This window comes from Sinohyriopsis cumingii, chromosome 18 (genome assembly GCF_028554795.1).
Source record: "Sinohyriopsis cumingii isolate HCF-2022 chromosome 18, ASM2855479v2, whole genome shotgun sequence".
Lineage (NCBI taxonomy): Eukaryota > Metazoa > Mollusca > Bivalvia > Unionida > Unionidae > Sinohyriopsis > Sinohyriopsis cumingii.
Genome location: NC_142978.1, coordinates 73,762,028 through 73,788,717, shown reverse-complemented (window position 1 = coordinate 73,788,717; position 26,690 = coordinate 73,762,028). Strand labels below are relative to the sequence as shown.

General features: G+C 36.6%; 1 protein-coding gene across 3 annotated transcripts in view; it reads right to left on the bottom strand.

Moving 5' to 3' along the window:
• LOC149776980 (potassium voltage-gated channel protein Shaw-like) overlaps positions 1 to 26,690 on the bottom strand; it is a 97,667-nt gene that overhangs the window by 33,726 nt on the left and 37,251 nt on the right. For 2 of the 3 annotated variants that reach the window (XM_089941718.1, XM_089941716.1), the window contains exon 2: positions 9,239 to 9,885. In XM_089941718.1, the coding sequence (XP_089797844.1) occupies positions 9,239 to 9,885 (647 nt within the window). Of the gene's footprint in view, positions 1 to 9,238; positions 9,886 to 24,997; positions 25,344 to 26,690 lie in introns of those variants that run through there. The other variant, XM_089941717.1, reaches the window with a different exon arrangement.

Below are 26,690 nucleotides of genomic sequence, written 5' to 3'. Positions count from 1 at the left end.
GACGTTTTAATACGACAGCGTGATGCCGCCGAGGACACTATCGCGCTGTATAACAGCGACGGACGACTCAAACCGGGTGAATCCATCTTGACGATAAATGGAAAAATAAGTACACTTGGCGACAATTATATAACCATGTCAAATTCGTTAAAAGGTTTACGTAGTGAAATTAAATCGTATGAAGAACGGATCGTGTTGACGCTAACGCATTTCGACGATGTGCGACACATTGTCGATAGTTTTTTTCGGGGGCCCCCGACGGCAACCGAACCGAATTTTATAATAATAACAAATGCTATTTCGGATCTTATGACGCTGCAGGGTCAATTTACCTCGTTACGAAAAAATGTTAACAGGATCGATGACAACTTTGATAAATTCTTTGGTAAAAAAAATACCAAGCCGGATGAGATTACAATAACTATAAATGATATCACTGCGTATGGACAGGAAATAAAAACAATCAAAACTGATGTTGAAGCGAACAAAAAAAGTGTAGACGTGCATGAACGGGAAATAGAAATAATCGGCGCTAATGTTGCAACGATCATAAATAATGTAGACTCGCATGGACGGAAAATAGAAACAATCAAAACTGATGTTGCAACGATCATAAATAATATAAACGCGCATACACAGGAAATAGGAATAATCAAAACTGATATTGAAGCGAACAAAAAAAATGTAGACGCGCATACACAGGAAATAGGAACAATCAAAACTGATGTCGAAGCGAACAAAAAAAATGTAGACGCGTATTGGCGGGGAATAGGATTAATTAAAACTGATGTTGCAGCGAATAAAAAAGGTATAGACGTGCATACATATGAAATAGAAACAATCAAACTTGATGTTGCAGCGAACAAAAAAAGCATGACCGAGAATACACGGGAAATAGAAACAATCAAAACTAATGTTGCAGCGAACAAGAATAATATAGACGCGAGTTGGCGGGGAGTAGGAATAGTTATAACTGATGTTGAAGCGATTAAAGACAGACTACCGAGAATGGCAGAGCAACTCGAAAAAATAAAAATCCCTCATGAGAACATCATCAACACAGTATACACAATTCGGCATGGATCATTCGATTGGACTCCTACACAGAATACAGTAAATATCACCGCAACTGTTAAGGGCATTTATCGATTGACACTGATTTCAATGATGCAGTTTAATATATTATCGTCGAGTTCATCCGGGTTTAACAATACAATATCAACAATTATAGACAAGAACGCAACTGAAAAGTTTACAATTTATGCCGTTGATAGAAATCTAGCCGGGGCGAACATTACATGGTATGTGGAATTTGCGGCGAATCTAAGTAATTAAAAACACTAGTTCTTTTAAAATAAAAATGACCACCAAGGAAATTGAATCAGAGGTATCACCGACGTCACATCAATATCGATTCGATACCGCAAAAGAATTATCCGCGAATTTGAAAACGCTTTCCGAACAATACCGTATAAAAATAAAAAAATACCGCAGAAAAATAACCGCCATCGACGCGGTCGTGTACTCGGTATCGGGTATAGTAGCTGGCGCCGGTGTTATTTTATCCACGATGACCACGATAACCCCGATCGCTGTTCCAATCGCTGTCTCCGCGATGACAACAGTTGCTGGAGTCGCCAACGCAATCACTAGGAAGATATCATCGTGTTTTCAAAAAAACTCAACGAGTATACAGTAAAACATCAAATAGTATCCGACGCGTACTCAAAATTATCCGAGTTGATCTCGTTGTCAATTGATAATTTGTTCGTATCCGATGTTGAATTCTCCACAATGGTCCAGTTGTATAGCTCCGCGATGTCAAAAATCGAGGATTTTCAACTGGAAGCCGGAACCACCTGGTTGCTGAAATTAGACACTAAAGTCAACGAATAATAATAATGTCGCTGAACCCCGAAGGGTTTCAATTACTTCAGCGGATCGCGGAGAACACCACTCCGGTACAAACAAATATGATATCAATAACGTCAACGAAACCCGAATTCAGTGTGAACTTCCCGTCGCCGGTTCCAGTGAAGGAAATAGCGCTGGCAAAATTGCGAGTATATCACAGTTGGCCTAATATTCGAGCGGACGCATTTAACGGACAACAACCTAATAACTCGCTGGTTTTTGCACGGAAAAATAAACCCGATGGGACCCCAGACTGGGAGGAGGTTACAATACCAACTGGGTCATACCAAATAGAGCAAATCAATAAAGAATTTCAACGCAGAATAAAATCGATCACAGGAAAGGAATCAAAAATCGCTATTACGGTTCATGAACCGACGTTATCATCGACGATTGAAATAAGCACACCGGGGTATATGGTTGATATTTATAACAGTTCAATAAGAACCATACTAGGATGGCCTAAGAATCCACCCGCGGACTCACACACGAATGCGCAATCGTATCATGAGATTAATCCCAGTTATCTGAATGATTTGTCTATTATAAGAAACACGTTATTACCCAGCGAGTTTATATTTCAAGACAGGAATACCATGCAATGGTTTTTTCCGTATAAGAAAACTCCTGAATTGTCAGCCAAGGTCACAGTTCGTTTAGATGATATCACTGGTGCGTTTGCCGAGATTAATCATTATTACCAATTACAACTAGAACAACTACGAGAGACAAAAGCACAAAAACACGTTGAGGTGTTAAATCAACTTATATCAGACATGGAATATATCAATGAACGAATCGTTAAAGTAATATCCGATAGCAGCGATGATAATAAACAAAAATTCCTAACCGGGTATAATATCACAGAAGCCGATTTACCCGATTTCAAGTTTCCAGGATACAACGCACCAGAACTAAGAAAGTCTCTTAATGATTTTCTCGATCCATCAACTTATATCCTCAGACACGATAACGGAGATGGTGGTAGGCATATTGCTCCATACAACGTAAATATCGCATCGGTGATAGCAATCAATCTAGTGTGTGATGTTATCGAAGGGAGTTACCAGGTAGATACCAATCAATCAAATCAAGCTCAACAGGGGTATATCCTTTATTCATTTTCACCAACAGCCCCTCCGGGATTTTTAATCGTTGAGAATCCGATTAATCCGGTCTATATGCGATGCCATGATCGGTTTTTAACGAGAATTAATTTTAAACTCACCGATCAGTCAAATAACCTAATTGATCTACAGGAGGAGGAGTTAGTGATCACTCTGTTTGTAAGATCATTGTAAATAACCACTTAGCAGCAGAGGGGGCGATGACATCGACGCGGTCGTCGATGTGCTTACCGGACGCTGACGACGCTGGGGATCGACGCGCAGAAGGTGTTAATTAAACCAAATGACGACGCGTCGACCCCCCAACGACGTCGTCGTTTTTTTTTTACCAGGCGCTGACGACACTAGATCGTTGAGTGCAGAAAGTAATAATTAAGCAAAATAACGATTGGACAAAATGTCGGATTCGCCCCCTCTGCTGCTCCATGAGGATTTTAGTTTTTGGATAGACTGGACTACAATAAATGATGCTGAATTTGATAATTGAATGACATGGCACGTGCATAGCATTCTATCAGCGGATAAAGGACAATATGCATCAGTGTTTCGCATTTTTTTGAGTCGAAAGTTCAGGTTTTATCATTAATTCTTTATTACAGAAGATGTCTTAAATCTACTGTTTTTTCTTCACTCTATGCATACAATCCTTGTCCTTGAAAGCTACGTTTGCAATATTTATTCGTGGATATGGTATGTTACGAGTCGGTATCTTATTGGATGTTTGTACTATTTAGTAGCAGTACATCTTACGTCAGTTTAGGCTGGCGATAAAACGCTCTAGCTGTCAGATTATCTAATCTATCAGGTAAACTAGATATGTCGACCTTTTTAGCAAATTTCCGGTGTCACACTAACTGTGCAAATTTACGCCAGAATTGGAAACCTGACGATTTTTCTAGTATTGAAATATGTCATTTCTTTATACTGTACATAATTTTCTACGCGCTAGAGGACAATGGATACGAAAATTTCAGATATGAGATTTGTGTACGTGTGGATAATTGAATGTAGAGCATGAGATTTGAGTACATGTATATAGTTACGTGTAGTCTATGAGATCTGAGTACTTGTAGATAATTGTGTTTAGACACTGAGATTTGAGTATGTGAAGATTACTGCGTGTAGATTATGATAATCGAGTACATGTAGAGTATTGCATGTAGACTGATATTCGAGTACATGTAGATTATTGCATCTTAACTATGATATTCGAGTACATGTAGATTAATGCGTGTAGACTATGATAATCGAGTACATGTATATAATTGCGTGTAAACTTTGAGGTTTAAGAACACTTATATAATACAAGTCACATGGGTCATGGATGTGAATTTTCTCATTTTAAATTAAAGATAAATTGTTCTTTAAATATTTAACACTAATTTTCTTTAAACAAAGCATATTCAATCCTGATTATTGAATGCTCAGGATCTTAACTGTCACAAACAAACTTCCAGATGAAAATTATCTATCGCTATGGACTTCTACAATGGTGGCCATGTACTAAACTTGGGTCATAATACGTGCGTGTTGAATATATGTAGATCATTGCTGGAAGACTATGACATTTGTGTACTTGTAGATTATTGCGGGTAGACTGTATAATTTAAGTACATGTAGATTATTTCGTGTATACATTGAAATTCGTGTACTTGTAGACAATTGCGAGTAGACATTGAGATTCGGCTGCATGTAAATCATGCATGAGTGCACTTAATAGTAAATGTTTGGAAAAAGATGGACTTGTCCTATGTCCTTGTTCGTCAAAAGATGGATTTCGCTTGCAGCTAAGTTTTAGTTTTTTAAATTATGGGTGTTTCAAGAGTTTCTTTTGTTGAAGTTTGATTTTTCGTAAGATTTCATGGTCACCCTATTTTGTTGCTGCAAGTTCCATATTGTTGTTTCGGGCGGTCGATATTTCTTCTTATCCAAAATTGTATCAAGGTCAGGTTCTTGGTAAACGTAACAAATGTTTGTTTGGTATTACTGCCCTCTAGGTTTCGTTTCTGATCGTACATAATTGTTGTCTATAAGCATGTGATTGTTTGTAAGTCAACAGAACGTATCTGATTGTTTCAAGACCTCAGCACAATACATCTGTTTCGGGACTCCAACACTACATATCTTATCGTTTTTGGACGTCAATAAAAACATCTGATTGTTTCAGCACCTTAGTAAAATGCATCTGACTGTTTTGGGACATCAATACAACACATCTAATTGTTTTGGGGCGTAGATGCAACGCGTGTGATTGTTATTGGATGTCAGTACAACGCATCTAATTGTTTGGACGTCAGTACCACACATTTAATTATTTCGGACGTCAATACAACGTGCATATGTGCTTTCATGTGTTTAGAATACTTTACAGATTTGCGATGATATTGACAAAAAACGTTAATGTGATGAAAGCGGAGCACAATAGACACGTGTTAAACCAATTTGCGATTTATTCTTACTGCAAATATAATAAAGGTAATCCGATGTTCATTATTTCCTTCTGCCTCCTGCTCATAAATTTCCTTTTCTTTTTATCTGGGTGTGATAGACCATGAAATACTTCTTGTGTACCACTAATCAAGACGTATATATGTCGACGTTGATGGGTAGATATGACTTATGTGAAAATGATTTGATTCCGAATGCCCGTTACATAATGTTCAAAGGCAGTGTGAGAAATACAAAGAAGCTGATCATAAAGAGGTTCTTATCTCACTGTTCCGGCGGTTCGAGTCTAAGATTCAGCCAATGTGGGCATGTGAGAAAGCCTGCCAGTAGCTTCTCGTGGGTCGGTGGTTCTTTCCGGGGTTTTCCGGGTTCTTCCTCCACCATTAATACTGGCCGCCATGTATAGCCTATCGTGCTGAAAAATGGCGTTAAACCCCACAACAACAACACAACAACAAAAATCTCACTGTTCTTATCTGTGAGATAAAGTAAGCTTCTGGAAACAACTCTACGACTTTGATAATCTTAGAATCGTGTTAGTGCTCATGTTTCAGTTGATATTAGTATTGCCGTTCTGCTAATAAGACATATGGTGCAGTAATATTACCATTGCGGAGCCTGGAAATTTACTCTGTAAGCTTGGGAAATTAAGTTACCAGTTACCAGATAGTAATAAATATAATGCATTCACCGAAAGTGGCAAAAGTAAGCTACTTTGATAGAAATTATGAAATAAATTCTCTGACGTTAAATAAAGGTGGACATACCTTCCAAAATCTTTTAAAAATAAACACATTCTGCGCTTTAGTTGTACATGTCAGCCACAGACTGTTTAAACAAAATCAGGTGTTACAACTAAAAGTAATCCATTGTGTACAACATTTTTTTAAAAGTCAACACCTGACAATTGCAAAGGCCACCAGAAAACAACAACATTAGCATCCCTCATACTTTGACTCTTGTGTGCTACCATACATTCATCTCTTGTTTCTTGACAAATATGGTAGTCATGTGATCTTCCTCTTGCATCAGAAAATCATTGGACACTATCAGACGACAAACCGGTTAATCGATTTGTTACAGTGATATCGATTTTAAGAAGATATATATTTTATTTGTGAACGTGGGTTACGGCCATGTTTTGAAAAAGTGAAATTCATGGGTGCATTTTTAAAAGAGTATACTTGTTCGCAGTTTCGACATTTTCCCGAAATAAAACTGGCCATGCAGAACTAGTCACTTCTGGTCATCCAGTGTATATAAGATAAGCACACGATAGGTGGCGCTATGCAGAAAATTACTGAAAACCTCGAATACCGCGATACCAAGGATTATCGACATCAGCAATATCATGGCGGCAATGCTATAATACTTATCAAAACGATGCATATTCAAGAGAAAAATGCACTAATCTAATAGCATAATGCTATAATCATAAATAATAAATGTAAATATTACCACGAACATATATTGCCTGATTTAATTTATTGTTATGCCACCTCTGGCATTCATATGTATACTGCACCATATGTCTTATTAGCAGAATGGCATTTACTGTTGTGACATCACTGGCATTCATATGTATACTGCCTAATTTCATTATCTATTGTGCCATCATTGGCATTCAACCAATATGAGGTGAGTACTTTAACTCACTGATACATTTGCAGAGGTGATTTATAAGGTATGTATCAATTTAGATCCATTCAGTTCAACCAATTTTCATAATAGCCGATACTCACATACTGAGTGATATGAAAGCTTGGTCGAATAGATGGATTCGAGAACACAACAAACTAACAATTTAAAGCCAAAGAAACAAACTGGAACTGCATTAACTATTGAGTTATGTCAGATCGCAAGACTCTGGAATTTCAAGAACTTGCCAAACAGTTCGAAGGTAATGGTTGACCTCCTTTGTGGTCATTGATTCACATGGTGACATAGTTGTTTTAAAGGTCGGGCTTACTCGCCTTGGAGATGGCGACACCAATTTCTGGCTGTGAGTCCCTTGGTGCTGTGAAACAAAAATGCAGCACGGAGGAGGAAGTGTGTACCTTGAACTTCTGGGGAAGAAAATCAATCAGCGGAACCAAGTACCCGCTCAAAAGGCTTGAGCTTTTATAACAGTTCATGCCAAAAGTCAAAATTTAAAATTCTGAACGTTACACAAGTTAACGATACATTTTTATATATACGATTTTCATTACCCCTTATTTTGTTACAAATCTTATATACCAGCAAGGAGTCCTTTACACTGTATTTGTTTTATAATTTTCTTGTCATGTAGTTTGATTCGCCTTCATATTTTTAAAAAATATTTTCTGTATCTTTTCATTTCCTCCTTTAGTTATTACCCTGTTATGACGTTCTGTACATTTTGGTCGCCCTATCACTTTTTTTTATGTGGGTCACATTTGCGTTTTACTCATGATGTTTTAATATGCATTTTTATTGTTTACTCAGGTTCACCATCAGTATAAATTCGCATGAAGCGCGTCTTTTTGACAGTTTTAATCTCTTGTGCACAGTTTTGTTGTTGTTATTGTTTTCTTTTTTTTATTATTTTGTCTTATATATCTATCCCATTCAAGAAACCCGTGCTTTTTTCAAAAACCCAAAGTGTATAGTCTCTTTAATACTGCTTTGAACGCGGAATAGCTATCTTTTTTTAGAAACATATAGCCTTTAATTTGTTTGTTATATTGCTGTACAATTATTTTCTAAACATTTAATTTTAACTTTGAACATATTCAATTAATTTATTTCTTTTTAAAATATATGCATTCTATTGATATGTTGTTGTTCTACGTTTTTACCTATCTAATTTATTCTCGGTGTAAAACGAATAGACAAACATTATGACATCACAACTGATAACGTTTGTGTATGCATCCAATTAGAGCATCGATAAATAGATACATAGCGGACGTACTTATTCTCTGTCTTGTCAAACGTGCATTGTCCTAGGTATAGTTAGCAAAGACAAATTGTCATTGTACAACAAGATAACAAACAACTGCCATACAATGAGAATTAAATACTAAAATACTTTGGAGTGGTCTGGAATCCTTTTAAGACGTAAAACTATACATTATTGTCACTTTTGTCTTAGCTATATTTAGTAAAAATTAATTATCTTTTATTATATGTTAATGATCACTGCACAAGCGATAAACTGATCCTTATACCACTGGAGAAAAAAATTGTTTAATTTTAAGAACAAGAAAGCGAACAAAGGACAAACGCGTTGATTTTGTACAAAGCAATAAATTTCCTAACGCAAAGCTATTTTCCATCTATGCCTGGAAATGCGTTAAAATGTATTACTTTGTATTTGTCATCATATATAGGGGAGCATCATTCGATTGATTCATAAGCTATTTTGATAAAAGCTAAGTTTCCTTCAATATATCAACAAAAAGCTCACATTAATAAACATAGCAAAACTATGTAGTGATTTGTAACTTGCATAAACAATAATTTTACAGAATAAATTATTTTTCTTATCGCAATTCAATGCGAAAGTGTACTCGAGCTATGGTAAAACCTGCGGACATGCTGCAGTGTGTATGTCTGTGATTAACATGCTATAACAATGAGGTCCCCACACCTAACATTTTTAAGATGCGTTAATAGCAAACAATCACTATAATTACGTTTGCGATGTTTTCACCCGGTCGTGTATCTTTATGCACGCGCTTGTATATGTGCACGTGAGAGATGGAGAGACAGAGACCAACTCTTACCTTTCTATATCTAGTTCATCTATTCCCCAATACTGGAATTCCCTTTGTATGACTGGACCACACATAAACGTTGAAAGATGCAGTTCACCGTGCCTCAGATAGTTCAAAATAACACTAAACGCAAGAGGATCTCTATCAAAGAAAAAATCTCCTCTGTCTTCCCTGAAGTGCTTCATTAATTCCTTTTCGTTATTAAGTCTAAATGTCTTCAGCCTTTTCAATGTTGACTTGTATGTCTCAAAGATTTGTCCACCTACATTCAGAAACAGAGTTTCCCGTTGAGAGCACGTGCACTTTGAGCCGTTTCTATCAATGATGTCAGAATCTGGATCACTTTGATTCAAGACCACATGGCTAGGACTTCGCTGTAAGTTACCTCCGCTGATCATAACCGCGCTGAGCGCCATGTCGCTTAGAGACGAGTCTAGCTCTTTGGTGATCTGAGGGTTTCCATGTGGTTCACCCTTTAATGAGGAGGTACTACTCCTCGTTGCCAGATGTTGAATGTGGTTGCTGTGGGAATTCAAGCTGTTATGAGTCTCGCTCTTGCATCTATCTGTTGGTCTGGTGTTGAGGAGACAACCATTGCTCGACGTTCCGCCTTGCAACTCGGTCTTCAACTGTATAGTGTGTGATTGTCGTCTACCCTGAGAAAAAAACATTAGAAAACATCATACTAGTTCTTCCACTTATACGGCTGTTTGAGTTATTACGGTGTCTTTTAGCCTTCAAGTTGGCTTTATACCAAAACTAGATTTGAGGAACTATGTTTATTTGGAGTGTCCCCATTATCATCTCGAAAACCTCACACAAAAGTCAGACACTTGTTGTACGTTTTCTGTCTTACTGTGTGCATTGTACATCACATAAGGCTGTTCCCAATACATATATACATGTTATCACTTGACTAGTATTCAACACTTCCCCTTTGCACGTGCGTCATGTATACAAATCAAAATATAACGTTTCAAAGTTCTAGAAAAACCCACCCGTTCTAATCCAATTATAATGCGTACATCCGAACGTTGCCTGGCACGGCTCCTGACTTTTCGTATCATCTGAACACAATCAGATATTCCAGAAGATTTTTCACTACAAACTTACAGTAAGATCAATTTGGTTCATTCAATCATGATTATTCATTTCAATTCCTATCATGTAGATGATATGTACAAAATAAGTTTGCATAATCTTGTTAGTCACACTAGAACGAATGACGACATAGGTTTCCCTGGTAACTTTTGGAATACAATTCATTGTTTTAATACACTTCCAAAATATCTCACAGTACAAAACGTATTCCCCAGAAATGTTAAGTAAATAGTGTGGGACATTCAAACATCTGTCAGTCTATATTACTCGTGATGCTGAATTCCGTAAAGACTAACCGTAAGAAATATGTAATCTCGTAATCTAAGCAAGGTTCCATTAGTTCCATTAATCTTTTTGCAATTCATTTTTTAGCTTCGGTAAGTCCTAATTTAAGGACGGTGGATGGGAAAATCCAGTTTGTTGTCCTCGCGTGTCACGAAAACTGCTTCATATGAAATGATGCAGTTCTCGGAAACTACCCTTTCCTTTGTACTGAAGTTGCCCAAGGAAATATGTCCATTTAACCATGCAAAAAGCTGGACAGATATGCTGTCAAGAGTCCGTTATCCAACCGTCTGATCGCCAAACAAATAAACTGCTTCAGAAGAAGAAGGGTCTATTATACTACGTCTGAATTAGGTGTATTAATATAATTGATTAACTGATACAATATTCCCTCACTTGTACCATCATGAGTATACCGTACATACATGCACGTGTGTAACATATTTTACATCGATTCATGCGTGGATGACATGCGTCTGTTTCCAAGAACCCGCCTGAGAATGAAGGCGCATACGTGCTTGTATTTGCCAATGCAAAACCTCCTGTAATTTCAGTGTTTAAATTCAGTGGGTTTTTTTTTTTTTTTTTTTTTATTCTTTCCTTGTCACAATTGTTCTCTATCAAAACTAAAATAGTCACTATGTGTTTTATACAGTAACAATAGTTTCATATCCGAGTCATTACGGTAGTCGTGTACAAAGGTTATAAGAATACATATCTTACAATGTTTATTATAGGTAAATGTTACCAAAGTGCTGGCATGGTACCTGACGCTGGTGTGAAGAACTCTACCTGGCAATAATGTGATGTTTCATTATTAAAGGTTGCTGAATAGAAAGCTTTGGTAGAAAATGATCTCTCGGATTTTCGGAGCATGCTATCAGTTAGGAATTAACATATATATAGTTTTTTGTTTCTTCCTGAAAAAAGTATTGCGAATGACATACACTAAGAAATAGGACAAAAGATTTTAAAGTTACAAAGATCTGAAATTGATATCTTGTACACTACAAACAGCAAACAGCATAGGTGACCCACCTGGCGTCTGACAGACCATTTGGATATCTACATGTACTACAAATCTATAGTGTGACATACCCAGGACCAACAAGACGGGGTGGGGTAGGGTGCAAGCGGGGATATATCTGAACAACACTTTTTAATTTTATAAAAGAATTCTTTTAAAAACAAAAACTAGGAGAGGTCCGGGTGTTTCTTACCCCAGGGCCCGTGATGGCTCTTTACGGCCCTGGACAGACCGTTTGGATTTGTACGTGCACTACAAATATACAGTCTGACTGACCGTTTGGATATGTACATGTACTACAAATCTACAGTCTAACAGACCGTTTGGATATATACATGTACTACAAATCTACAGTCTAACAGACCGTTTGGATATGTACATGTACTACAAATCTACAGTCTAACAGACCGTTTGGATATGTACATGCACTATAAATCTACAGTCTAACAGACCGTTTGGATATGTACATGCACTATAAATCTACAATTAAATAGACTGTTTGGATATGTGCATGCACTACAAATCTATAGTCTGACTGACCGTTTGGATATATACATGCACTTCAAATCTACAGTCTAACAGACCGTTTGGATATGTGCATGCACTACAAATCTATAGTCTGACTGACCGTTTGGATATGTTCATGTACTACAAATATACAGTCTAATAGACCGTTTGGATATGTACATGTACTACAAATCTACAGTCTAACAGACCGTTTGGGTATGTGCATGCACTATAAATCTACAGTCTAACAGACCGTTTGGATATGTACATGTACTACAAATCTACAGTCTAACAGACCGTTTGGATATGTACATGTACTACAAATCTACAGTCTAACAGACCGTTTGGATATGTACATGCACTACAAATATATAGTTTGACAGACCGTTTGGATATGTGCATGCACTATAAATCTACAGTCTAACAGACTGTTTGGATATGTGCATGCACTACAAATCTATAGTCTGACTGACCGTTTGGATATATACATGCACTGCAAATCTACAGTCTAACAGACCGTTTGGATATGTGCATGCACTACAAATCTATAGTCTGACTGACCGTTTGGATATGTTCATGTACTACAAATATACAGTCTAATAGACCGTTTGGATATGTACATGTACTACAAATCTACAGTCTAACAGACCGTTTGGGTATGTGCATGCACTATAAATCTACAGTCTAACAGACCGTTTGGATATGTACATGTACTACAAATCTACAGTCTAACAGACCGTTTGGATATGTACATGTACTACAAATCTACAGTCTAACAGACCGTTTGGATATGTACATGCACTACAAATATATAGTTTGACAGACCGTTTGGATATGTGCATGCACTATAAATCTACAGTCTAACAGACCGTTTGGATATGTACATGTACTACAAATCTACAGTCTAACAGACCGTTTGGATATGTGCATGCACTATAAATCTACAGTCTAACAGACCGTTTGGATATGTACATGCACTACAAATATATAGTCTAACAGACCGTTTGGATATGTGCATGCACTATAAATCTACAGTCTAACAGACCGTTTGGATATGTACATGTACTACAAATCTACATTCTAACAGACCGTTTGGATGTGTACATGCACTACAAATATATAGTTTGACAGACCGTTTGGATATGTGCATGCACTATAAATCTACAGTCTAACAGACCGTTTGGATATGTACATGTACTACAAATCTACAGTCTAACAGACCGTTTGGATATGTGCATGCACTATAAATCTACAGTCTAACAGACCGTTTGGATATGTACATGCACTATAAATCTACAGTCTAACAGACCGTTTGGATATGTGCATGCACTACAAATCCACAGTCTAACAGACCGTTTGGATATGTACATGTACTACAAATCTACAGTCTAACAGACCGTTTGGACATGTACATGCACTACAAATATATAGTTTGACAGACCGTTTGGACATGTGCATGCACTATAAATCTACAGTCTAACAGACTGTTTGGATATGTACATGTACTACAAATCTACAGTCTAACAGACCGTTTGGATATATACATATACTACAAATCTACAGTCTAACAGACCGTTTGGATATGTACATGCACTATAAATCTACAGTCTAACAGACCGTTTGGATATGTACATGCACTATAAATCTACAATTAAATAGACTGTTTGGATATGCGCATGCACTACAAATCTATAGTCTGACTGGCCGTTTGGATATGTACATGCACTGCAAATCTACAGTCTAACAGACCGTTTGGATATGTGCATGCACTACAAATCTACAGTCTAACAGACCGTTTGGATATGTGCATGCACTACAAATCTATAGTCTGACTGACCGTTTGGATATGTTCATGTACTACAAATATACAGTCTAATAGACCGTTTGGATATGTACATGTACTACAAATCTACAGTCTAACAGACCGTTTGGGTATGTGCATGCACTATAAATCTACAGTCTAACAGACCGTTTGGATACGTGCATGCACTACAAATCCACAGTCTAAAAGACCGTTTGGATATGTACATGTACTACAAATCTACAGTCTAACAGACCGTTTGGATATGTACATGCACTACAAATATATAGTTTGACAGACTGTTTGGATATGTACATGCACTATAAATCTACAGTCTAACAGACCGTTTGGATATGTACATGTACTACATATCTAGAGTCTAACAGACCGTTTGGATATGTACATGCACTACAAATATATAGTTTGACAGACTGTTTGGATATGTACATGCACTATAAATCTACAGTCTAACAGACCGTTTGGATATGTACATGTACTACAAATCTACATTCTAACAGACCGTTTGGATATGTACATGCACTACAAATATATAGTCTGACTGACCGTTTGGATATGTTCATGTACTACAAATATATAGTCTAACAGACCGTTTGGATATGTGCATGTACTATAAATCTACAGTCTAACAGACTGTTTGGATATGTACATGTACTACAAATCTACAGTCTAACAGACCGTTTGGATATGTACATGCACTGCAAATCTATAGTCTGACTGACCGTTTGGATATGTACATGCACTATAAATCTACAGTCTAACAGACCGTTTGGATATGTACATGTACTACATATCTATAGCCTGACTGACCGTTTGTATATGTACATGTACTACGACAAATCTACCGATTGCATGGATTACCCAATTTCATTAATTTGAGATTATTATAAAGCAAAAAAAAAGCTTCATTTAAACATGTACATGGATAATTATTACAAACTATGCGATGCTGTAAAAATGGGGGGGGGTAGGGACAAGGTACGTGAAAAATACACACTTTGATACTTAACCGTGTTAGATGCATTCCTGCAATTATTGTTTGCCTTTCCACAAGCCTTTGAAGTAACATGATCCACTTTCTAAATTAAAAGAATATATATTTCTTGCGCATCTCTTTAACTCTCTCAATCGGTCGACATATTTTATAAGGAATTTACCACGTTAAAGCTTATCTTTGGACAATCTAATAGCAATGGTCATTGCTACAGTTATGGGTACCTTAACCCAAGATTCCCCATAAAATAATGCCCTAAAATCCAGTTCAAAATGTTTTGTACATATCTGGGACCATAGCTGTGTACTTTTAGTCCCAGTTCATAGTGAGATTTTCTCAAGTATACCCAGTCTAAGCGATAATTGAGCACCTTGGGATTTTATTAGAAATATGAAACGACCTAGATGGGCCCTAATACACGCGTAGTGTTACATTCATAAGACAGACAATCAAGGCTGAATAGTAGGGCACAGAGCAAATCAGAATAAAGTACCATTTTGTATAAGACCCAAAGTGTCACCATACATATGCAGGCGTGCACAACAAGTAAGACATATAAGAAAGGTTTAACCGTATATTGGCGAAACGATTATTCGGGCACCAGTAGGTGCAGGAATTGCTGATGAAACGCGAAGCGATTGATGGTCAATTTTGGATATGGATTGCTAGCACTCTACAGCGGTCTCGCGAGAGGGTGGCGTGACTTCTCACGGTCATGGTCGCGTTAAATCATGAAATTACACTCATGATTGGTTGAAACCCTTTTGACGCGATTAGACAGAAACCATCACAGCCAACCGCGTTAGAATTGTTCGGAAGTAATCTAGTCCGGTATCTGTAATCCCCGGGGATCTTAGAAGGTGGACAAAGTTGCATTCCTGACCCGATATGATACGTTAATACATTCACGATCTCGGACCGGATTGACATTTCAGGGCAGCCCACGAGTTACCATCTGGCGCATTATCATTCAGGTTTAGCGGACGAAGGAGAGGTAAGGCCTCATATTAAGGCATTGGTGACAGGGATTTGCAAGTAATACCTGCGAATTACCACCAGGATTTATTTTAAAACCTACGCGTGCCAGTACGCGTTTTGGTGACTCTGTCAGGGAATATCTATCGCTTTTTCCGCAACGGGGAAAATCTTACCTTGGTGTACCTTCAGGAACTCGCTGGTGTCAAACTTGCACGCATCCGCATGTCGGATCTGGTCGTAACAAAAATCGTAAATGAGCAATTTTGGCATATCCAGCACAAACGTACCAAAGTTAATGAGGTTTATCAACTTTATCCGGGATTTCGTGATATGCCCGGTAACGAGTCCGCCATCGACTATCTTACTTGACTCCAATGCAGAGTCCGCAATGAGTCTACGATGATTTTCTTTTTTACTGTTACGAACAAGGTCAACGCGGATTCTCCATGGTTTTCCCCGAACACGACATTGTTCAAACATGATTCGGAACAATCTTGCTACTTTCGGTGAGCATTCTCACGAAAACACCAAGAAGTGCACACTGCTCTGAGGACATCCATTCGCTGGGCATGGGCAGCACATCCGGGGTCATGAGAAAACCATTGTGTGCGAGGTGATGATAATCAGGCTACTCCAGAGCAACTTCAAAGAGGTACAGGACGTCACTATTACTGTCGTAATCAATCAGGTACTTGTTTGTGTCTGTCCACGTGTGTGAGAAGTGAAACTTTTGCGTGATCTATCCATAGACATTCACGTACAGGCATCGGTTTCATCAACACCGAATCATACCAATTGTTTGTACGAAGGTACATAATGAAACTGTTTTGAGCGGCGGGTCGTATCCGTCCACGCACGGGTTTTGACTATTCACTCGATGACTCATCATGGAAATCCTGCCACCGATACCACGTTTAACGAACAGATGGTGATCGAGGTCTGTAAACACTTCCAACTCGTCGTGGATTTGGACAAAAACGCATCCTAAATCAATCTCAGTCACTAACAGTAGTGCGTGGGGTCGAGCTTGCACACGTGTATAGCGGTACTGCGAAAAGCCTCTAAGTCATCTACGAGCAGCGGCACGCCGGTGTTCAGGCTCAGACCATGGTAGTCATTGAGTTTTCGACAACCAAACGAGAATCAGACAATGTTTGCGTGCATATATTCATCGTCGGAAATATCTTCGGTGGACTCTGCTAAATAAAAGGCCTCATTAGGTGGCAAATGAGAACACCTTTTTTCCACTCGTTCATGTACTCGGACGGGTAAATTAAAATTCCTTTGACGATGAGCAAACCAAACTTTCCATCGTCAGTGCTGCCCTATCGATGATTGATTGTGACGCGTTCACACCCGGAAGTTTCACTTCCTAACACGAAAAGGACGTTGACGAGTTTATCCAGGCTGAAATAAAGAAACTGCAGGGAGTCAATAAGCTGCTGATGACCCAGCCGAAACGTTCTGTATTTTTCCATGTTGTTGTGAATTACACTTATTACCGCATTTGATGCCGTTACGAATGCTTGCATGATCCCGTGACCATCGTTCCCTCGCAGGTTATGAAACACAAAATTAATTCTTAATCTGTTCGTTTGGATATATATTAACAATGGTTTAAAACTTGAATATTGCGCAAAACAGATGCCCTGATAAGGGTCACGTTATCATGTTTACATATTTAAAAAATCACGTAGCTCCTGTATGTCCTTGATAAAAACCAATCATTTTACTCCGTGAATAAAATAAAAATAGATGTTTACTTCACAGGATTTATTTACGAGTCGAGGGTCACGTATCCAACAGAGCCTCGTTCTCAACCTTATTATTCCCATAATACAAATAAATTTTAAAAAGACTTGTTAACGTGACTGTTACTAATTTTGAATTAAGGTCGGGAACCACGTCACACTTAAGTGTTTAGAAAAATGAACAGTCAAGGACAAACTATTTTTTGGAAAAAGTATCGAGTTCCTAGTAAACAGAATTACATTATTTTGACATATAATGAAATTAAAAACTAAAAAGATTTTAAAAATTACAAGCAATTAAATCAGATATATATTAAACCAATTATACATAAAACAAGTTCCATGCGGGTTTTATTATATTGCAAAGAAGAGACTGAGTCGTTGAGTTGTATCGCGGCCGGGGTTCAGTTGTAGTTTTCTTGAAATCGCTCGAGGCTATTGCGAAATGGATCCGACAGCATCATTCTCGCTCGCGAACATGGTTATGACCGATGATGACATTATCGCGTTTTAGGCGGTCACTAATTGTTGGACCTGGGAAGGTACTTTCATCACCCCTAATGAAAAAAAAAGATCATGATCAATGCCACATTAATGGTGCGTACAGTGGATCCGCATACAGCGCCTGAAATGTATAACTGCCTCTTTTACACTACTTCGTCATAAAATTAGTTTGAAACTGTAAGTAAACCAGTAGGCCTAACGGGAAATAATGGTGGACATCGCTAAGTCTTGGATGTACCAGTTTATTAAATTGTCTGTTTTCGTAAATCATCGGGCAAATATATTAAAAAAAATATACAATTCATTGAAAGCAAAGCATAGGTATTATTTTATTAAAGATTTAACTTTAAAATGCAAATTATTTAAACCTCTCCTTCTGAAAATAGATGCACTCACGTCTGTGTTGTAGGAAAGAAGGGTTTAGTTCATATAACAACTATACAGGAGACATGTTTGTAATTTTATGCAATTCAGTGTGTTATGTATAAATAAACAATCAATGAAATCACCGCAGAACAGTATAAAACCATGTATGTAACTTATTACTCAATGTCAAAAAATGCTGTAACTTCATCCAGCAATTAAATAATATAGTATGTATCTACAGGTAAATATGGATTGAAACAAAATATATAAACAATACTATCTACCTTGCGACACTAAACCCCTCTCTCATAGTTGCATACAGCAGGCATTTTATTGGTTTGCGTTTTTAAGGGTTAAACGGCATTTTCAGCATATAATTATACATAGTGGACAGTATATTTTTGTGGAGAAAGAACCCGAGAAGAACCAGGGAAGAACTATCGACCAACTGGAAGGTAGTGGCAACCTTTTTCACCTACCCACGTTAGTCCAGCCGAGACTGTGAACTTACGCAAACAGGTGAGAAGTGTCAGTGATCTCTAAAGGTGAGCGCTTATACCAACTAGTCAGCCGGTGCCATCAGTATGTATTTTGGAAGCAGTTGCTTAAGATGTCAATAGATTCTTCACCAAACAATGATATTAGTCAAGCTGAGGTACTGATTATACTTTTTTCACTAAGTTCACAAATGACTGATATCACATCCGCTTTTACGTAAGAAAAAGGTTAACACTGGACAAACGAGCATAAATTTTAAAAACTTCCTAAATGGGTTAACGTTTTTGGATAATTAACAGCACAGGTTTTACCTGCAGACAAATGTAAGCAGAAACAAATAATAATGTCATTACAATTACCATGCAACATTAAACTCTACTCTTATGGTTGCCTACAGTATGCTCTCGAAAAAGGCTGTGTGAAATATAAAGGGACAAAAATCAAATACGGATATTGAACAAATTGTAATACTAATTATTCCAGTTATTTAACCCAGTTCACAATTGACAACGTACAAACTGATGGGTTACTAACAGATACTTGTGACCAAATAAATAATTACTTCAGGTCCAAAGGACTATATTACAATTTGGCAAAGAAATCCAATGAACGGTGTCAAAATAAAAATAATCACTTACAGAGTCACTCAAATCAATTGTTACTCCAAAGACCAAGCTGTCTCTGTCTGGATAAATAGCAATTTTAAAGAACAGCTTTTTTCATAAATGAGCCAAAAAGTATACGTGTACATTCATTGTATCCAACAATACGGTAAAACAGCGAAATCTCAAAGAATAATTGTTATCTTCGCTTTAATTATCATAATTTATACATTAAAATAGGCCAATAATTTTCTTAACCAAATCAAAATTTCTTTCAATTTTGTTCAAATCGGAGGTTCAATATAAGACATTTCCTACTGTCATACATTGCAAATAAAACGCTGTCTGAAACGCTTTCATCCAAAAGATTTCGATTTCCGTTTAGAAAATGAATACGATAATTGGCTACTATATCCTATAGATCATACACAATGCGTTACATTCACTATTGCAAATCAGCGTATGAATTTGCGGAACAAAAATAACGTTAACCCAGATTTCTCTCTACGACTAAATGTGATAATGTTTCTCATATCTTTTGAAATTTCTGTTCGTTGATACTTTTATATCGCATATTTAGTTATACATTAGTTTATTTCATACCGCACCGGCGGCCGAGTGGTTAGAGCGTCCGCCTCGGATGCGGGAGGTCGTGGGTTCGATCCTCGACAGAGTCATACCAGAGACTTACAAAAATGGTACTAAGAGCTGCCTCGCTTGGCGTTCAGCATTAAGAGGTTAGTGCTAGACATCACTATAAACTGCCACATTGCAGACATCGTAGCGATATGACTGAAAAGATGTTAAAGCTACGTTAAAATCAAAATCACACACACACACACACACGTTTCATCATTTTTATACATTGTACACTGTCTATGACAGATGTTTTGTACAATAAGCGGAAATGAGATGAATTCCTACACTGACGTTACGCGATAATGGCAATTCATGTGTCACTGCAAAGTTTTAATGAAATTAAAAACGATCAGCACTATACAGGTTATATAAAAACATCACATAATACAAAGTTTATCCTCGATGGTTATTAGTATAGGAACATTTGAAGATTGTATGTCAGTAAGGTAGATTTCCATGTAAAGCAAATAATATGACTGGAGATACATCTTTATGAGATTCTAGCGACTTAGATTGGTCTTGAAACAGCGACTTAGATTGGTCTTTAAATAGCGACTTAGACTGGTATTTAAATAGCGACTTAGACTGGTCTTTAAATAGCGACTTAGACTGGTCTTTAAATAGCGTCTTAGACTGGTCTCGAAACAGCGAGACACAAACAAAGAAAGAGTAAATACATTGATAGGCGATGCAATTAATGGACACTTAAACGTCGACAATAACCGTGTCACAAAATTTACCTGATGCTGTAAAATTAACTGATGTAACTAATAAATTGTTTATGCAAAGACTTGTGGATACAACAATTAGCAAGACTTATTATAATAAATCGGAAAATATTAAGAGAGGGAAAGAGAAAGTAGATAATAAATTATCAACTATTGAAAAGACCGGTACTGCAGTATCTTGCAAAATCTCAGAAATACAAAAACAGTTTGATGGGAAGATATTTTTAGATGCTCAACATTTCTTTAAACAACGTTTCAACGCATTAATGCTATTCAAAACTACAAACCGAAGTGACTGAGCAGATGAAATATCTAATTAGTTATAACTGATTAAACATAGGATAAACAGTGGCGTGTGTGTTACTTTGGAAGAATAAATCCCTAGACAATCGGAGATAGAAACAGCGTGTATTTGATTTGCATATATACAACAAAACTATTAATAAATTTTAAGAAGACTTTCTGAAATTCATTTGCTGCTACTGTTCTTCAAACAAGACAACGCCATGAATTTAATTTTCAGTTTTAACCTGCTTGTAATTTCTCTAGACTTAAGGTCTCATAAGCTAATGAGCAGTCTTTAAAATACTTACATAAGGATTGTGGGATCTCTAAATGCACTTTTTAAATTGTAATCAGAATAATAGTCGTTTGATATTTAGAACAGAGCAAGTTTTCTTCTGCCCGCCTAATTTTCCCCGTCGCGTGTCCGTCTAAAGCTTGTTCTTCTTCATTTTTACCAACATGTATAGAGATCCCCGTGAAAAAATTATGTCATCTGGGTATACAATAAATGACCTTGAACTTTTAAACTAAACCCCATATCTTGCCGTTTCATCTTTGTCTGAGTAATATTTGTGATTTGCTTTGGCGTGTCGATGCAGAAGCATGCTAATTCTGTCTATTATTTCACTCTCAATCATTCGGAACATGTCATAGTCTGTCAAAGCGTGTAGTAAAATGTTGCATACTCTGATGTTTGTACGTGATTCAATATTCTTAATTGTTTGTTTTGTTGGGGTTTTAAAAAAATATAAATATCGTATACAAACTATCTCAACTTTGGCAATAAAGTAAAAAAAGGAATCACAGTTGCACAAAGTTAAAATTTGTTGTACTTATGAAAATGAATGTTAATATCCTGAAAAAATCTTTTACGCCGGTCTTGGTATGCTCTCACACACGAAAATAGCTATGTTATCTGTCATAAAAAATATTCTATATTCTGTATAGATACTAGACTGGTTCTCTGCGTATTTGTAACATAGTTTTAACCAGTCTAACCAATAAAAATGGCTATTTTATCCGTCATAAAATATATTCTATATTCTGTATAAATACTAGACTGGTTCCTTGTGTATTTGTAACAGAATTTCAACCAGTCTAACCACTAACACAAATCATGAGACGTGTGAAACTCGAGCCTCATTTGCACTAGTGATCATTTGCCTTAATCAATCAGGTTAGGTGATTTTCACTGCCACATTTATAGCATTTCGCACCTGCGTTTCTTGCAGTAGTACAGTTTCAAATAGCACGATTGTCGGGCTGAGCTGGAGTAAGCTCATTTATTGGTGAATTTTATGGTCATTAAATCATCAATAAATAAGAGGTAAAACTTTATTGCAATTGTATCTACCACTTTTAAATAATTTTCTAATTTACCTGCATTGACAAATATATCCTAGTAACAATATATCATGTAACTGGTACTTTTCTGCTTAAGATTTTAACGCTTTATTGTTTGTACTTTATTACATGCATTTGGAATTTAATTTTTGCGTTTTGGCTTGCCAAAGAAGTCTTTTTACATTTAAAAACGAAATTTAAACCAGATTTAATCCATCAATAAAGTTCGTCCTTTAAAGACAGCAAGTTGCAGTCATATTAAAATGATAACGATAAATCTGTAATGGCCCGGGGTCTTAATTGTGATTGCATTTCATGTTCAGTTATAGATTATGGAGATACTTGTGACTATTTTGTTTGATTATGGGAGTTAGCTGTTAGGAAAATGTGGAAATGGAAAGACAATAATATAAAAGAGAATTTACTTCAGCTGTCATCTTTAGAGGATGAATGCATAATATAATATCAGACATAAGCCAGTGTAATATTTGCTAGAAATCCACAGTGGATATTTGTCCTTCTTCAGGTCAGGAGTAGAATAGAGAGACAATAGTACTCATATTTGTTTTAATTTTTGAACATACCGTAAGATGTACCCCTCTGCTGAGTCAAATGTTATAATCTTTCTTTTAATGAAAGACATTAATTAGTAATTTTTATTTGATTCTTCGACCTATAGAAGAACGCATTTGCAAAAGTCTCATCCAAAAAGATACAGAATTAATTTCTTGAATGATTCTTCAAACTACTGAATCCCTTGGACTGGGGGCAACTTCTCTCAACGGCCAAAATTGACCGTAGCACAGGGAATAACCAGCGAAATAGTTCTAAACGTTTTATCACAAGTCCAAATCTATAAAGTTTCAACTGAATTCCAGTGGTATTCCAAATAAGTTCCAAACTTGAATGTGTTGATGTGCCTGTAGTTTCGAATATGCTAATGTGCCAGTGACCTGCTGTATGCCGATGTCTTTTGATATATCACAATAGTATAATGCAATTATGTCATTGTCTAAATTCACTGTAATTTCAAATTAATGTCCCAGTCCAAGACGAATATAGATGAGCACTTTGTATTTTCCAGTGAATAATAATTGGAATAAGTAAGTCCATCCAAATGAATCACTGAAGACAACAATAAGACTGATTCTCCTTCAAGATGCTAAAGCAAGAATGAGTAATTTCTTATGTAACAATATTATATGAAAAGCTAAGACACAATACTAGAACCATGACGATGGTCAATAGCTCATTTCTAGAATAATCTAAGTAGTCAACAAGACAAGATATATTACTAAAATTATTATAAAGAACACTGGAAACATCAGACAGACCAGGCATTTTATCAGCAATTCCCCATGTCCTAGACTCAGATTAAGATAAATATATGTACTTCCATTGATAACGGTCCTAATATTTAACCCACGCTAACAGAGAAATATTAACTGTGTATTATTATTATTTTTCTTCAGAATAAAGTTACTGGTCTGATACACAATGAACTTGATTTTGGACAAGGTCAAGTCCAAAATACAATTATACATAACATATAATCATGGAGAAAAAACTGACAAATACAAATTAAACATACATAACACTATGGATTATGGTAAAGGAGGTAGATAAGTACGGATCTTACAGAAACGTAAAGGAGATATATAAGTACGGACTATACAGTAAGGTAAAGGAGGTAGATAAGTACGAACTTTACAGTATGGTAAAGGATGTATAAAAGTACGGACTACACAGTACGGTTAAGGAGGTAGATGAGTACGGATTTTACAGTATGGCATGGGAGGTTGGTAAGTAGGGACTTTACAGTATTGTAAAAGAGGTAGATAAGTACGAACCTTACATCATTGTAAAAGAGGAACACAGTTCACATACTGTAATATAAAAATGAAGAGATTCACACATGGATGGTAACAATCTAAGTTGAGTCTAGTGGCGAGTGCAACCAGAAACATGTATAGGCGAGTATTCTTAAAAATACTAGGGTGTCTGTATTACAAAGCAAAAATGAAATCCTTTTCTTGTATGATGCGTGTACATACTTTGCGATATCACTAACACTATTCATCCCATTTCGTTGTGTTGAGGTGAAATAAAAAAAAAAGTGTGTAACCGTTTCTTATTGCTCTTATGAATATCTCGTCAATTTTTATATTAAAGTTAAGCAATGATATCAAGCTTAAGGTACCCTACTACAGACAAAACATAATATACCAGCTTTAATATAAGGTGTGCACAAGGCTCGCAGAGTGTAATCAAATAACATTTTGCGTGTATGGTTTTAATTTTTGGAAGACATTTCTACATTGTATCTAAATATTGGCTTACCTCATTGAAATCACCTATGTACATCGGTTTGTACTTTTGCTGACCCATCCCTGGCCGCTGGACGCCAATATTGCCCTTTCAAATATCCCTCACTTTGATATACCTGTTAACCACTTTCCGTCTTACCAATGGCGCTGTCTATAATAGAAAATACTTACAACCAGCCCCTGCGGTTCTTATGTGGAAAAACATTTCTGACATCTGACAGTATGTTGCCATAGATGAGTCATATGCAATACATCTTAGTAAACTCGAAAGAGCAATTGAGTTAGGTCTGAATTAATGTCTTTAGACACATGAAAAAAGTTAATTCTATCATTAGCAGCCAGAAGTGACAGGGTCTGCTGCTTGAGCTATCCTGCTTTCGGAACCTTCTCGAAGTTGGCCAACAATTTTAAACAAATTATCTGAATCCACCCACCCTTGTTGGTGTGTGACGTATATGTGTACAGAGTAGCATGCCTTCTTTCTACAGATATAGGTAGCTAAATATGTTTTCAACGTTGGGCACGATATTTTTCAACGCTCTGTCTCTCCCACTGTGGACGTGACGTATGAAGGGGATAATTGCATCCAGAGAAATGCTACGAATATGGGACTGAATAATAATGCCTTTCACATTGAAGGGCGCTAAAATATGGCCATTTTGGGTCCATCGCCAGATGTGCCTCATTATTGATGTGAGTAAGCTGACATGCCAGTATATATCAGCAGGTCAGTCATGAGGTAAACAGTAATAGCCAAATGAAAGAAACAAACGCACATCTTTAATTAACAGGTAGGACTAAATATGCCCAACTCGAACAGTTATGTGTTATGTAACAACCGTAAACTCCTAACTGTATTTATCTAGTTGCATTTTTGATTTCATGTCTAAGTGACATAATGATTAGTTCAAATTTCAAATACAGTACAAATGTATTAATGCATTCCAATTAAAAAACATTATTGTTGCACCGCTTAGTACGTTTAATTATAAATCTTATCAGAAAACGTCATTTTGTCAACATCTGAACTCTAACAGCGTAAATAATTACTCCCTCCCACCCACCCCTAATAAATCTAGACACTGTACTTGCATTTCTCTTATAAAGGAGAAAGTTAGGTTAGCAAAAAGGGAAAATGCATAAGAATATCTACTACGCCATCTTCTCTGCCAGCAACAGCACAAAGCAGTTAAGAATAGTGAAAATAACGACAGGAGAGTTTTCTTCTCTGAATGACAAAGGCGACATTCTATTCGTTGCGGTTTAAATTGTTCAAACGTGACAGCTGTCACCATTTTTCGTCTTTTTTCTGCAGGTGGTAATATGATATAATTGGAACTAGTGAATGAAATTGAACGCATTTTCAAAGACCATGTTTCTTGTAAATGAATAATATTTAACGGTATAATATCTCCTTTAGCGCTAAACATAAACACAATTCTAGTTATGAAATGCATAACTGAACCGCTAGGAAATTATCTTGAGTGCGCGATCGTTAGTATCAATAATCTTTTGAAATGAATTTACACGAAAAAAAAAACAAAAACAAAAACAAAAACAACAGCACAAACATTATGATGTAAATATTGCCCCGAATGAATCATTTTCTTTAATATATCAAAATTACTATACATAACATTTACTGCTACTGTATCCCGAACCGTACACCATAAATTCAGGCAAATACAGCACACAATGATAACTAG